Source organism: Trachypithecus francoisi, unplaced genomic scaffold (genome assembly GCF_009764315.1).
Source record: "Trachypithecus francoisi isolate TF-2019V2 unplaced genomic scaffold, Tfra_2.0 Lachesis_group15, whole genome shotgun sequence".
NCBI classification, from domain to species: domain Eukaryota; kingdom Metazoa; phylum Chordata; class Mammalia; order Primates; family Cercopithecidae; genus Trachypithecus; species Trachypithecus francoisi.
The window spans coordinates 40,455,853-40,471,178 of NW_022681460.1; the positions used below are offsets into that span (position 1 = coordinate 40,455,853).

General features: G+C 38.7%; 1 protein-coding gene across 1 annotated transcript; it reads right to left on the bottom strand.

Moving 5' to 3' along the window:
* Positions 1 to 252: 252 nt before the first annotated feature.
* On the bottom strand, positions 253 to 8,599 carry NDUFAF4 (NADH:ubiquinone oxidoreductase complex assembly factor 4). Its single transcript, XM_033234658.1, has 3 exons — positions 8,356 to 8,599; positions 7,436 to 7,539; positions 253 to 2,131 (listed from the first exon to the last, which is right to left on the bottom strand). The coding sequence occupies exons 1-3, from the start codon at positions 8,489 to 8,491 to the stop codon at positions 1,844 to 1,846; spliced, it is 528 nt and encodes a 175-aa protein (XP_033090549.1). The 5' UTR covers positions 8,492 to 8,599; the 3' UTR covers positions 253 to 1,843.
* Between the last annotated feature and the right edge of the window lie 6,727 nt (positions 8,600 to 15,326).

The window sequence follows — 15,326 nt, forward strand, 5'->3', positions numbered from 1 at the left end:
CTCACGTTTTCTGAATCTAAATTCCATGCACTTTCTGACATCACTGCTACCAAGTGCTCTCCTACATATAATAAAAGGCAGTATAGTAGGACTGATGAATGGTATGGGAAGAAGTCCTTTATCACGTCACACCACATAACAGCTGTCTAACCACACAACGTAGATAGGAATAGAGAAGATGGCTCAGAAACAGTGTACTAGTATTAGTGACTCAGCTAATGACCATTATAAAAATAAAATTTTGACTGATTTAGTTTTAAAATGCGTTTTATATTGAGTAGTTATTTCATATTTTCATAAAACAATTACTGAACTAAACTAGGTAGTTCACTCACATAACAAATCAACATTTAAAGACATGCTTACAAATTTCCACTTAGTCCATTTTTCTGTTCTCAGCATTATTACAAATGCCTCAATCCGTCATCACGTTGAATTCTTCAACATCTTCTATATCATTTCCAGGGGCATCCCTGGGAAGTAGTGATGCCTATCTCCCCTCAGAAGCCCTGATAACCCTAATATACCCACAATTCACACCTTTTCCCTTCTCTGAGGTATGCTGCTTTAAGACAGAAAAAACACACTACTAGGATTTGAAAAACTAAATTCTGAGACTGGTTAGGTCATAAACTACAGAACCTTAGGTCATATATTCTCCCCAGGCACTTGTTTCTCCACTGCAAAAAATAATTCCCATTTGCTTGGTCCTTTGTAGTCCTTTATTATTTATCTTCATGATAACCCTTACATTTAAGGTAGCATTATGTTCATTTTATAGAAGAAATTCAATCTCAAAGAGGATATAGTCTCCCAAAAATCCCACAAGTAGTAATATATTAAGCAGAGCTAAACTCACACACTCTCACTCAAGATCCTAGTACTGGTACATGCTATGCTAATAAGTTTGCTAAAATGGATGAAGCAGCAATTTCTAAGGTCCCTTCCAATGATCCTATTCTCTGCTTCTACTTGCTATTTTTTTCTCTTCTCTCAACTAGCATTAACATCCAAAACTATATGTAATCACCAAATTTCATTTACCATGGTTTTTTGATTTAATTATTCTTTAAATTTTTCTTTATTTCCACATTAAATCCAGAGAAATGTTACTTTTTTGAAAGTTTCTACTGCTGCCTGCCTCTCTGAAGGCCATGGGACTTACCTATTTGTCAAAGCAGAAATTCCCAACATTTTGTAAACACCCCTAATTACTTTTTATAGCTGTAAAGACAATTATTCCATACTTAAAATCAATTGAAAATAAAGTAAATCCTCAATACTTCTTATTCCCTGTAGTGGTAATTTTAATTAGATTCTATTAATTTGTTTTCTCCTGTGTGCCTTTATTTGGGAAATACCGTTAATACCGTTAGTCTACCTTGCTATCGAGTCTCTTTCCCTAACAAGAAAATGTCAGTCTTAAGGGTCAGGAAAGCTTTTACTTTCACTATCACATATGAAGAATGAACTAAACACCTAACTTGGAAAGTAAAACTCAATTGAGGGATTCAGGACATTTCCCAAGGGGTAATATGACCAATTTAAAAGTTGGTATATGTGCCTAAAATAACAAATTAACTCTTTCACCATAATAAAGGTACAGATGTACTGATTAGTTATGTTGACATGCACATATGAAATATGCCTAAACCAAATTAAAACAAAACAAAATACATTCTATGGCAATCTTGAAAAGTCAGCGAGCTCAATAAATATTAAGAATATGCCCTCATGATGAGAGCATTAAATATTTGGTAATTAACATAATTTAATATGCAAAAAAAGAAAACATACAGGATGAGGGATGAGGAGTACACATAGGAAATTTTTGTGATTTTCTTCATTTTGATTGTATTGCTTTCTTGTCTTCAGGAGGGAAGATTTTGACTTCAAAAGTAACAAAATACTTAAGAAGAGAATTCACATCTTTCTGTTCTAACTGGTATTCTTGCACTATTTTCTCAGCAGTCCAGGTTTCTGGATAAAGTTTATGATTATTGAGAAGTGTCAATGCTTCTACAACAGAAATTTTGCCTTTGGGAATGCTCTTCATATTTATCATATCAAACTGATGGTCTTTCGACAATCGGAATTCCTTTGGCTCTTGACATGTTTCAGCAGCTTTTACCTAGTATCAAAAAAAAAAAAAAGGTTTTAGGATGAGAGAAAAGATCTGACATCTACTTTCATACTTCCCAAATCTATACTATTCCTCTTCAAATAACTGATATGGTTTGGATCTGTGTCCCCACCCAAATCTCCTGTCACCAAATTGTAATCCCCAATGTTGGACGTAGGGCATGTAGGAAGTGACTAGATCATGGCAGCAGATTTCCCCCTTCGGTGCTGTTCTGGCAATAGAGTTCTCACCATATATGGTTGTTTAAAAGTCTGTAGCACCTCCCCCACACCCCACTTCTTCTTGCTCTGGCAATATAAGCCATTCCTGCTTCCCCTTCCGCCATGATTATAAGTTTCCTGAGGCCTCCCCAGAAGCAGAAGCTGCTATCCTTCCTGTATGGCCTGCAGAATCGTGAGCCAATTAAACCTCTTTTCTTTATAAACTACCCAGTCTCATGCATTTCTTAATAGCAGTGCAAGAATGGACTAACACAAATTCTATACACGATTTTCCAAACTTCATTTTCTTATTATAATGAGCCATAGTTCAATAGTACTTTTGCCACACTGCCTTTTCATAACTATAGCTCTATCGTTATTAAGAAATGTAGGTAGCTCTAGAAAATAATAATCAAATGTATACCATCCACTCACCACATTATTTCATGTGTTTTAAAAGAACAATGAAAATAATTGATTAAAAACTGCACCTGTTTTAAAAAGGGCAGGATTCTGATGCCACCCTAACAGCTGGCTTGATAACATCTATTCTGTTTCCCAGGTTTGTTGTATTTCATACTCAGTGCTCCCAAACACCTTGAATGAATTCAAATATTGCTAGTGATCTTACCTCCCCTGAGAAAATAAACTAACGCCTCCAATACACTCCAGCATAAATAAAACAACCTATGCACACCCATCCTTCCATCTAGCCGTCCCATCCCAGCTTAATCCTGGCGTGTGTGCTCTGCATTTCATTCTCGTTTCCTAGCTATGCCTAACATTCTTTCTTTTCTTTTCCTTTTTTTACTGCACCGTGCCTACTGCTGCTTTTTGGCCAAATATATAAATGCTATAGTTACTACCTTTTTTAACATGCCCACCAAACCTAAAGCCAACACCTCTTTTATGACTAGTTTCCTTCTCTTCAGGTAATGTTTAAAAGAAATAATGCTTGCTATCTCTAATGACTGCCTAGTTGCTTAGTTCAGAGGACACATTTTAGACCTCGTTTGGACTCACTACAGTATCTCACTACATCTGACACTGCTGACCACTCCAATGTACCTATAACTATCTTCCCCCTTGGTTTCTATGCCACCCTCTCAGTTTTCCATCAGTTTTTTCAGTGGGTCCTTCGGGGGTTTTTCTTGGACCCTTTTCCTTTTGCTTACCCTTAAATGTCAGTGTGTGACATTTAAGAGTGCCCAGGCCTTCTTTTCACTCTCCACATCCCTCCAAAGTAATCCCGCACACTCCTCTAACTTCCATTACTGCCTACAAGTTAATTACTTCCAAAGTTGTGATGATAAACCAAGACCTTTTCTTGATTTCCCAACCCAAATGCTTAACAGGTATCTCCACTTAAATGACCGACATGCTCCTCAAATTCAATATTATCTGAAACTAAACCTATCACCAGTTCTACTCCCATATCCTCAGTCTCAATGACCAACACTACCCATCTCTCATGCCCAAAATGAGATTATACCTTCACCTCCCTCTCCCTCACTCATTACACCAATCACCAATCAATGACCAAATCCTGCTGATACTGCATCATATGTCTCTCTCGAACTCACTTACTTCTCCCCCGTACTGCTAAATCACCCTAGTCCAAATCAATGTCTCTTGCAGAAATGACTGCAAATACCTCCTATCTGGTCTCTTCTAATTAGATAAAATGCACTTTGTTCCCCCACCAGGCTACTTTCAAATCTAACATCACTTTTTGACCATTAACTCTTTAATAACTTCCCATTGTCTTCAGAATACAACAAAACTCCTTAGCAAGAAAAATAAGGGCCTTTATGATCTGACCCCATCACTCTCCATCCCAACTCACTTCTCCCAAATTCACACTGCACATTTTCCCATAACTGCAGTGAATTCTAACCATTCTTCAAAGGCATCACACACTCTTGTATCTTTATATTGCAAACTAGGCCTGAAACACTCTTCTCAATTTCTTCACTTTCCAAATCTCAAAGTTTCTCTCATTTTCCTATTCCCAGGTAAGGAAGATCTTCCTTCTACTCCAAGCACGTCTGTATTCAGATTTCCTTTCTAATTAATAGTAAATATTAAAATTAATAATTATTTGACACAAAGAAAATCTAAGAAGATTCAAAAACCTCTTGACTGGAAAAAAAAAAAAACCCTTAGGAAACTAAAAATAGAAGAAAATGTCCCACATGTGATATAAGTATTTTTTAATAGAAAACAAGTATCATTCTATTATAATTAATGCTTAAACATTTGCAACATCCTATGGAAGGAAGGAACAGGTGAGAATGCCTACTTTCACTGGCATGTTAACATATACAACACAATAAAAAAATTAAGTATAAATACTAGAAAGAGAAGTTTTTAATTTTACATAGATATAAGAATATATTTAGAAAAGAGAATCAACTGAAAACCTAACAGAAATAATAACCTAGCAATGTGGGTAGTTACACTATAAAAACCACTCACTTTCTGATATATAGTAGTCCCAGGCTTTATCTACAGTTATGTGGAGTCAACCACAGACCAAAAATATCAAATGAAAAACCCCAGAAGTAAATAATCCATAAGGTTCAAACTGCAAACCACTCTGAGCAGCATAATGAATTCTTTTTTTTTTTTTTGAGACGGAGTCTCGCTCTGTCGCCAGGCTGTCTAGGATGTTAATCCTCCCTTTGTACAGTGTATCCACGCTGTATAGGCTACCTGCCTGTTAGTCACTTAGTAGCCATTCTGGTTATCAGACTGTGTGGCATCACTGTGCTTGTGTGCAAGTAACCCTTACCTTACCAAGAATAGCCCCAAAGCACAAGAGAAGTGGTGCTGGCAACTCAGTTATGCCAAGGAGAAGCCATAAAGGGCTTCCTTCAAGTGAGAAAGTAAAAGTCATTGACTTAATGAGGAAAAAAAATCATATGGTGAGAATGCTAACATGGATAATAAAAATGAATCTTCTAACCCTGAAATTGTTGCAACAGTTCCATTTTATTAGTTGTTAATTAAACTTTATCATAGTATAGATTTATAGGAAAAAGCAGTATATATAGGGTTCGGTACCACCCTCAGTTTCAGGCTCTACTGAGGGTCTTGGAACCTACCTGCTGATAAGGGAAGACTACTGTATTAGCAATAAACAGTTCAAATTTAAAGTGAAAAAAGCTCTCATCACAGTAACAACATTCCCTTTACCCCTCAAAGACTTTTAATAAAGAACATGACAATTTCATCTGGAAAAATATTAATGTGTTTTCGAAAAGAGACAAGAAACTTTTTAAAACAATGAGAGAAGACTATAAGAGATATCAAAATACATTATAAAGCTCTATTAATTAAAACTATGGTTCTAGTGTAAAAATAGAAAAATAAGTAAAACTGATAAGTCTATAAATAGACCCATATGTGTATCTAGAGATGCATTTTAAGTAAGTGGAGAAAGGTCTGGGCTATTCAACAAATTATATTTAGACAACTAGCGATCTGTTTGAAAAGAGGTTCAACTCATCTATTCCACACATCAAAAACCACATTTAATGCCAGATAAAGATTTTAATATAAAATGTAGTTATAAAACTACAGGAAGAAAACACAGAAGAGTTTATATGATGGTAGAGTGGGCCCAGTATTCCTTTATCACAAAAGACAAAAAGACTGAAATATCTGACAGAATTTTGAATAAATATGTTAAAAAGTGAGACAACAAATAAATAATTTGCCATATGAAAGGCACAGTATCAACGATGTCTACAGGCACCACAACTATGAACTGCCTGAAGGAAAAAAAGGAACAAAGAACATAAACAAAAGGCAATTCCAGTTTTCATTATCACTCTCCCTAAGGAATTATTTAGACTTTTCCTAATGTCCCCATGAAATATTAATATCACTGTATACATATCTCTTTATGCATTTGTTATATGTATAACTGAGTCTTCTACATACAAAGCATTAATTTTTTTTTTGTTCCCAAGAGTGAATTTGCAGATGCATAATTAAGTAACATGAGAGAAAGAATACTTGGGGAGTATTATTCAGCACCTATTTTAAAATAACATAACACAGACATTAACCCTATACCTTTTTAATGTGAGCATTTGGTGATAACTGAACCCTACAATTACTATGCACAGCAATTTACAAATCGTATTATTTCTCCTCTGTAGTGAAAATTATATTAATAATTCTATCTGTGCAAATATCCAGAGACAGAGAGACAGTATTAGAATATTTTAGAGTGAAAAAAAAAATCTGGAAGTTGTTGGCACTTTCTTGTCCTTTAAACTTTTACCCCTAACTAGAATCTTCCTGCCCCCAAAAACTTATCTGGTTAACTCCAATTGATCCCTCAGGCCTGAGCATTTAACTATCACTTTCTCAGAAACCATCCGTGATCCTCCAATTTCAAAGAGGTCCCTCCAATATACTCAACACTGCCCGTACTTTTCCCATAATTACGGTCACATCGTTGCTCATCTGTTCAATGTCTGTGTCCTTCACAACATCATAAGCCCTGTGAGAGCAAGGACTAGTTTTGTTCATCACTATATACAAAGCACTTGTGCCCAGGACTTACATAATACAGTATATGGATTGACACAGAGGTTCCCATTCTCAGTGTATTCTTTGATCCTTCTCCTAATTTTAAATATCCTATCTGAATACATCCTTAAAAAAACAAACAGAACACCCCACAAAACCCAACTACACTACTGAAGGAGTCTCTGAGATTAGAACATACCTCATTCCACAGAAGAATGAGAAAAAAATATTAAAGCTCTGCTTTTGTCACTCAAATGACAACCACTGGAGTAATGCCTTACAAATTCTGAAATACTATGAATAATTCACACAGTTGCTCTGTATCAATACTTTCACAAGTTATTTTAGAATTCTGGTAAATATCCAATGAACCAAGGCATAAGTGTCTTGCTGTCTCAGACCACTGTGCTTAAACTTTGCCAAGGCGCATAGACCGATCACAACACATACTTGCAGAGTACTCTTTTTACGACTTGCCACACTTAATCATTTTCTGAAGCCCCAAAATAAGTAAATTGTATATTCACTTAATTAAACACACATTTACCTGCAAGGAAGACACAGGATCTTTGGAATCAACATACACATCTTTTAGAAATGACAGCAGCTTGTCATCTTTACGAGCAATCTCTCCCTTAATTTCTGGATACTCTAAGGAAAGGAAAAAAGTCACAATATTAAAATCAAGGAAAATTTCCTGTAATATCCTAAACGCTTAACACAAACCCTTTCTTTTTTTTCTTTTCTTTTTTGAGACGGAGTCTCGCTCTGTCGTCCAGGCTGGAGTGCAGTCGCGTGATCTCGGCTCCCTGCAACCTCCGCCTCCTGGCTTCGAGTGATTCTCCCACCTCAGCCTCCCGACCAGCTGAGAATACAGGCACGCGCCATTACGCCCAGTTAATTTTTGTATTTTTCGCAGACACGGGGTTTTGCCATGTTGGCCAGGCTGGTCTCGAACTCCTGACCTCAAGTGATCTGCCCGCCTGGGCCTCCCAAGGTACTGCTTGAGCCACCGCGCCCGGCCTAACCACTTTAATTTTTTAAAAAAATAAACACAATCATTTGGACTGTTTGGAAAATACTTTAAATGGACATCAAAATTTCAGGTCAGGCTCGGCGTCCATTGTCCAGTGAAGACCCCTAGAAAAAGCTCTGTGACCCTCTCGGATTTTGACGCCCTGTATCAAGTCCGTCATAGGAGCCGGCGAGGGCCGGGTTAGCGGGGGCACAGGCTGCTGCCTCTGGGACTCGGAAGTAGGCGGGGCGGCCAACCTCACCGCGGGCGCGAAGGACAGTCTCAATGTCACTGGCCTAGCGGCTCCCCCTTCCAGCGCTCAGCCAACACGAGCGGCTGCGGCCAAGCAGCCTGAAGCCGGTCCCCCGGCCTCCGGGCCCACACTAGGCACAGCCTGTGGCAGCCCAGGGAGTCCGCGCCCCCGCGCCCCGAAACGCCCTCGCACCACTCACGACTAATCTGCTCTTGCAGGAGGTTGCTGGTAGAGGGGTGCCTGGGAGCGAGAGAGGGCTTCATCTTGCTGATTTCCCTTTCCGCTCGGTTCTCTAGGTTGAAATTTCTGATACCGCGAATCACCAGGGCCCCCATCTCCTCATAGCATTATGTCCGCAGGTTCAGGCCGCACGTGGGAACACCGGCTCAGGAAACCTCCGGAACGACCGGAGCGTGCGCACATGTGAGGGGAAGCCCGGCCGCGGGCGCTTAAATGCGTGCCTGTCGCCCACTAGCGGTCGGGAGGCCACACACCGCTTCTCTGCCCAGGGAATTTAAAAGGGAGCCCCTCCCTTCGCGGCGAGTGACGGTTCCCACTGGGGGCCGCTTCCGGCGGGAGGCGGCGGGACTTAAGTCCCCAGACACACGGTTGCTGTCAACCCTGGAACTTCGAGGGAGTCACCCAGGAAGCTCTGCAAAGTTCCGTGCCGGGCCCTACCCCAGACTTTCTGATTTAATTCTTGTGGAGTGAGGCCTAGCATTGGATAAGACGTCCCACGTGATTCCAAAGTGTCAGTGAAGAGTTGAAAATCAAAGTCGTAAGGAAATTGACCTTGAAGTTGTTTCACAGGGCAATGCCACCAAAGAGCTAGCCGATAAAAATGGAACTTATTGCACCAGGGTCAAACTGGGCTCTCAAGTTGCCCTTTCCTGCTTTTTAAAAAGGAAAATAATGAAAGGATGTTCATTGTCGATGAATATTTGTTCTCAGCTGCTCTAATTTAAATGCCTCTTATTTTCCTGTCCCCCCACCTGATGCATTTTCAAGCCACTATGTTCTCTTTTTCCATTATTTGTTACATCCCGTTCTCATTTGACCAAATGGTATCGATTTTAGTTATATTTTCCCTTATCCTGGTTTTGCTACTGATTTACTTCTCCAGTCTACTAAATGCTGAGTGATTTCCTCTCCTGTTTCTCTTCTCTCTTCTTCATTCTTTTTAAGCCTCTGTGTAATTTAATGAAAGGAACAGCCAATAAGAGATCAGAAAAAAAAAAAAAAAAAAAAAAACCAGTGTTACATTCACCTTCTCTCTGTCTCTCTGCATTTCCTGAATAGGTTACTGTAGTGCTGCTTTTATTTAAGACCCTTTAGAAATATTGTTATTAATCTATAATCAACCCACCAGGAAGGAAGTAGTAGGATTTCCGAAGTTACGGTATTTCTCTTACTGTGGCTGCAAAATTTATTTTTAGTGTCCTGATCTCTGCTTAGCAAAATGAAGTAGAGTGGTTGTTTTTAACCAGTTTAAAGTAAGAAAATATTGATGTAAAGATAATCGAATAGAAAAAGTAATAATAATAAAACAAGAATCAAAGAACCAAAATGAAGAAAGGGAAATGTAATCATTAAATATAATGCTTAATCAGAGCAAAAGCACTGCAAGGAAGATGGCTTCAGCCACTCTAATTTAAATGCCCTTTGTTTAATTATACTCAACATTTTTACAGGGATTGGTATTTGGAATTTGTAGAAGCTGAAATCAGTGATCTCTGATAGCGTTAACTGGGAAGTTATCCTGAAGGTGGCAGGCTGCTCCAAGATTTCTATCTTTGATATTTTTAAGCATGCTTGTGATTCAGGGCTTTTTAGCCACGGTATTTCTATTTCTATGGGTGCTAAGAAATTTTAATCTGCTTCATTATATCTATGTGCTTTAATCATGGTAGAAATTCGATTCACTGCCTGTTAAAATATTTTAAAAGTGAAAATCTCATTTTCATAGAAATTCCACCGAACTTCGGGAAGCATGAAAAAGTAATGTTAGAAGTTACTGTCGGGGCAGTAGGGATTACAATATGAAATAATTCTTTGAATTCACACATTCCAATAGAGCTTGGATTCAACATTGAAAGAGCTTCCAGCATGTGTCAGCTGCTTTGCCTGATCCTGGCCCAGTGCTGCTCAGACCCTCAAACTGCAAAACAGAAGGCAGATGCAGTCCATCAGAAACTCACAATTGGCTGTCACCCTTTGGGAATCATGGAAATAAAACCTGAACCATAAATGCATAATTCCAGCTCTTCTTGTCAAAACATATAAGTTAACAGGAACTCTAAACTTAAGAACTCCTGTTGGGCTTATGTTAAGGATTGAAGTCAGATCCCCAAGGAAAGTATAAGTAGGATGCTGCTTAGGATGAAGCTTCCCTCTGAATGGAGTATTATGATGCATGTGTATGGCTGAATATCATAAGATACTGATAAAATAAACCCAGGGTCTTGACAACACACTAGAATGTAAATTCTGAGGACAGAACTTTTGTCTGTTTTGTTCACTGCTGTATCCAACACATTGAACAGAGCTAATAAACAGTAGGTACTAAACAAAATATCAAATAAAGGTCAAATGAACTGAAAGACAAGTAGGATCCCTGAGCTAGCGTCCAGACTCTGGACAAGCTCTCTCTGCCTGAATACTAGCCCTGCTTCCAGAAGTGAGTCCTTATGCAAGTAACTTAATGTGGTTGAACACACTTTGCTCATCTTAAAATTGAGATAATAGTAATCACCTAAGGGGTTTTACACAGAATAAAAATATCTAGTACAATGTCTAGTACAATGCCCAGTCTAGCACAATGTCCAGTACAAGTGTCTAGTACCAATGTCTATTACAATGCCCAGCTCAGAATCTGATGTTTAATATTTGCATTGTTTTCATTTTTCGGAGGAGAAGGGAGCAGTTTGAAAAAGGACACATATTCTGAAGCTCTGGTGAATAGGTGAATGAAAGTGATTTTAAAAAATTTGAGATTACAGTGACTCATGTTCTTTAATAATTTAATTTTTAAAAAGTAAGTATGCTAAATTTGATTTTTATTTGCTGGTTAGCATGCTCAGCACACATAGTGGCATTGTTGGATTTCTTAAGGTTGGAATATGGGTGGGAATCATTAGTTCTGGGGCATAAAATGCCACCTGCCTGTGCCTGGCATTGGCCACAGAAATAGTCCCCACTTTGTATCCCTCTGCCGTCACGTCTTTCTCTCTGCCTAGACTTTTACCACTGGGCACTCCTTCTTTTGAACGCAATTCAACAGCATTCTGCGTTCTCCAAAGGATTTCAGGAGCTAAACCCAGATGACAGTTGGCTCAAAGGGCCCAGGACAGCCCTCAGAGGTTTCATCAATCAAATCTCAACCACTAGTGAGAAGCACCACAGATTTATGGAGGAATGACTTATTCTGGCAGAGGTTCTCATGTTCAGGCAGAGAGAACCTCTCCAGGGCCTGGATTCCAGATTAGGAACCAGAGAATTTGTAGGAGTCCAACCGAAGTAATTTACAAGGTTCCCAAGCTTGGCCAGTTTCATAGTGATGCCGTGTTGTGGGTCTGTAAAACCTAGAATACTGGGAGCGGGGGATAGTACCCCAAACTCAAAACCAAAACAAACTAGGCTTTGTGCAGATCCAGTATTCATACTGAGGAACACTGGGCCTCAGATTAGAGATTAGAATGATCAACCAGCAATTATGCCCAGATGCCTGCTTTGTGGTTACTGCACTCATGACTTTTGTCATTGTATTCATTTCCCATTGCTGCTAGCAAATTACTGCAAATGGCTCAAAACAATTTATTATCTTACAGTTCTGGAGGTCAGAAGTCCAAAATGAGTTTTTAAAGGATAAAATCAAGGTGTCAGCAGAGATATATTCCTCCTGGATGCTCTGGAGGAGAATCTCTTTCCTTACCCCCTCTTTTTTTTTTTTTTCATGGGGAAGAGGTTCTTCTAGAGACTTCCCTCATTTCTTGGCAGCCAGCAGTTGCATCACTTCATTGTCACATCTCCTTCTCCGTGACTTTCCTACCTCCCTCTTTCCATTGTAACACCCTTATGATTACATTGGACCTACATGGATAATCCAGGATAATCTCTCCATCTCAAGATCCTTGATTTAGTCACATTTGTAAAGTGCATTTTGCTATGTAAGGTAGCATTCGCAGGTTCAGGGATTAAGAGACAGAGATTTTTGGAAGGCTTACTATTTTGTTCACTACAGTCATCAACTTTAGATGATGGTTTGCTGCACAGATCATCCTGTCACCCAGGTATTAAGCCCAGTATCCATTAGCTCTTCTGCCTGATTCTCTCCCTCCTCCCACCCTCCGACCTCCAACAGGCTCCAGTGTTTGTTGTTCCCCCTCCATGTGTATATGAGTTCTCACCATTTAGCTCCTACTTACAAGTGAGAACATGTGGTATTTGGTTTTCTATTCCTGTGTTAGTTTGCTAAGGATAATGGCCTCCAGCTCCATCCATGTCCCTGCAAAGGACATGATCTTGTTCCTTTTTATGGCTGCATAGTATTCCGTGGTGTGTGTGTTCCACATTTTCTTTATCCAGTCTATCATTGATGGACAGTTAGGTTGATTCCATGTCTTTGCTATTGTGAATAGTGATGCAGTTAACATACACACGCATATGTCTCTTTATTAATAACAGAACAATTTATATTCCTTTGAGTATATACCCAGTAATGGGATTTCAGCCTTGAATGGTATTTCTGCCTCTAGATTTCTGGGGAATCGCCACACTATCTTCCACAATGGTTGAACTAATTTACACTACCACCAACAGTGTAAAAGTGTTCCTTTTTCTCCCCAACCTTGCCAGCATCTGTTGTTTTTCTGACATTTTAAGAATAGCCATTCTGACTGGTGTGGGATGGTATCTCATTGTGGTTTTGATTTGCATTTCTCTAAGGATCAGTGATATTGAGCTCTTTTTCATATGTTTGTTGGCTACGTGTATCTTTTATTTTGAGAAGTGCCTGGGCATGTCCTGTGCCTACTTTTTAAGGGGATTGTTTGTTTATTTCTTGTAAATTTATTTATAGATGTTGGATATTGGACCTTTGTCAGATGCATGGATTACAAAAATTTTCTCCCATTCTGTAGGTTGTCTGTTTACTCTGTTGATAGTTTCTTTTGTGTGCGGAGCTCTTTAATTTAATTAGATCCCATTTGTCAATTTTTGTTTTTGTTGCAATTGCTTTTGGTGTCTTCATCATGAAATCTTTACCAGGCCTATGTCCTGAATGGTGTTGCCTAGGTTTTCTTCTAGGGTTTTCATAGTTTTGGGTTTTACATTTCAGTCTTTAATCCATCTTGAGTTGATTTTTGTGTATGGTGTAAGGAAGGGGTCCAGTTTTAATTTTCTGAATATTCTAGCCAGTTCTCCCAGCAATATTTATTAAACAGGGAATCCTTTTCCCCATTGCTTGTTTTTGTCAGGTTTGTCAGAGATCAAATGATCATAGGTGTGTGGTCTTATTTCCGGGTTCTCTATTCTGTCCCATTGGCCTATGTCTCTTTTCTTGGACCAGTACCATGCTGTTTTGGTTACTGTAGCCCTGTAGTATAGTTTGAAGTCAGGTAGCATGTTGCCTCCAGCTTTGTTCTTTCTGTTTAGATAAATAAAACAATTTCTTTAAAGGACTGAAGATAGAGCAGAAATCAACTACATAGAAAACAAACAACAACAACAACAACAAGTTGGTTCTTTGAGAATATAAAATCTGACAAATTCAAGTGAAAATAAAAGAAAAATAAAATACATGAAGAATTTTTAGGAAAGAATGTGATCATAAATATAAACAAATTTTTTAAAATTGAAAGAAAATATATATAAACTTATATACAATTATAACACTTAGTCTCATTCCCTTGTGTGACATGCTTCTAGCAAATACAAATATAACACAATCGAATAGAAAAGAATAGAATAAGGCATAGATACAGAATAGAATAGATTATGGTCACTCTCATGATTACTTTACATTGTATAAGGCTTCACCTTAGGTGATAAGGGTGAGGGATTCTCCTGTTGGCTTTGAAGAAGCAAGCTGCCATGTTGTTAGAGGGTCTTTGAGAGAACCTGCAAGGAAGCCACATGGCAAGAACTTCAGGGCCTTTGGGAGGAAGGAGGAGGCCCCATGTGACAGCCCACATGAAACAGATATCTCAATCCTACCACCATAAGAAACTTAATTTTGCCAGTGACCTAGTAAGTCTGGAAGAGTACCCCTGAGCTCCAGAAATTAAGGCAGTTCAGTCAATCCTATGTAATCTTTTCAGTGGATTCCCAGTACAGATTTGGCTAAATTCAACACCCATTACTAATAATAAATTTAGCTAGCAGGGAATAGAAGAAAACTGCCTTTACTTTATAAAGGGTACAATTCAGAAAATTATGGCAAGTATCGTATTGACTGGCTAACAAAGAACAAGAAAAGGAAATAAGAATTATAAATGTTATGTTATTTGTTCCTTTGCAAAATCAGTACTTCTGTCTGCCTAAAAAATTAGAGAATCAGGCAAAGACTATTAGACCTAATAAATAAATTTAATAGGTAGCTGAATAGCTAACTATCCTACCCATCAGTTAGAAAACATAATGGCCAAGGCCCGGGGCAATGGCTCACCCTGTAATCCTAGCACTTTTGGGAGCCTGAGGCAGGCAGATTACCTGAGGTCAGGAGTTTGAGACCAGCCTGGCCAACATAGTAAAACCCCATCTCTACTACAAATACAAAAATTATCCAAGCATGATGGTGCACATCGGTAATCCGGGAGCTCAGGCACGAGAGGCTGAGGCACGAGAATAGCTTGAACCCAGGAGGCGGAGGTTGCAGTGAGCTGATATCAGGCCACTGTACTCCAGCCTGGGAAAGAGAGCAAGACTTTGCCCCCCACCCACAAAAAGAAAGAAAGAAAGAAAGAAAATATAATGGTCAGAAAGTTTCATGGATAATGACCACAAAAATTGTGCATCTTGAAATAAACTTAGAACTATGTGTAAAACTCAAACTTAGTGAACCACAAAAATTTTGAAAGAACATGATGAAGCACACATGGCTAGACATAGCAGGTTCCTTGATGCAAAGTCTGAATAGTGTAAAAATGTCAGTTATTTAAAAAAAATCAATTA

Coding starts and splice junctions, on each gene's coding strand:
- NDUFAF4 (XM_033234658.1), bottom strand. CDS start 8,491: ATGGGGGCCCTGGTGATTCGCGGTATCAGAAATTTCAACCTAGAGAAC. Junction 7,540..8,355: donor CCTGCAAGAGCAGATTAGTC/GTGAGTGGTGCG, acceptor TCCTTTCCTTAG/AGTATCCAGAAATTAAGGGA. Junction 2,132..7,435: donor ATCCTGTGTCTTCCTTGCAG/GTAAATGTGTGT, acceptor TTTTGATACTAG/GTAAAAGCTGCTGAAACATG.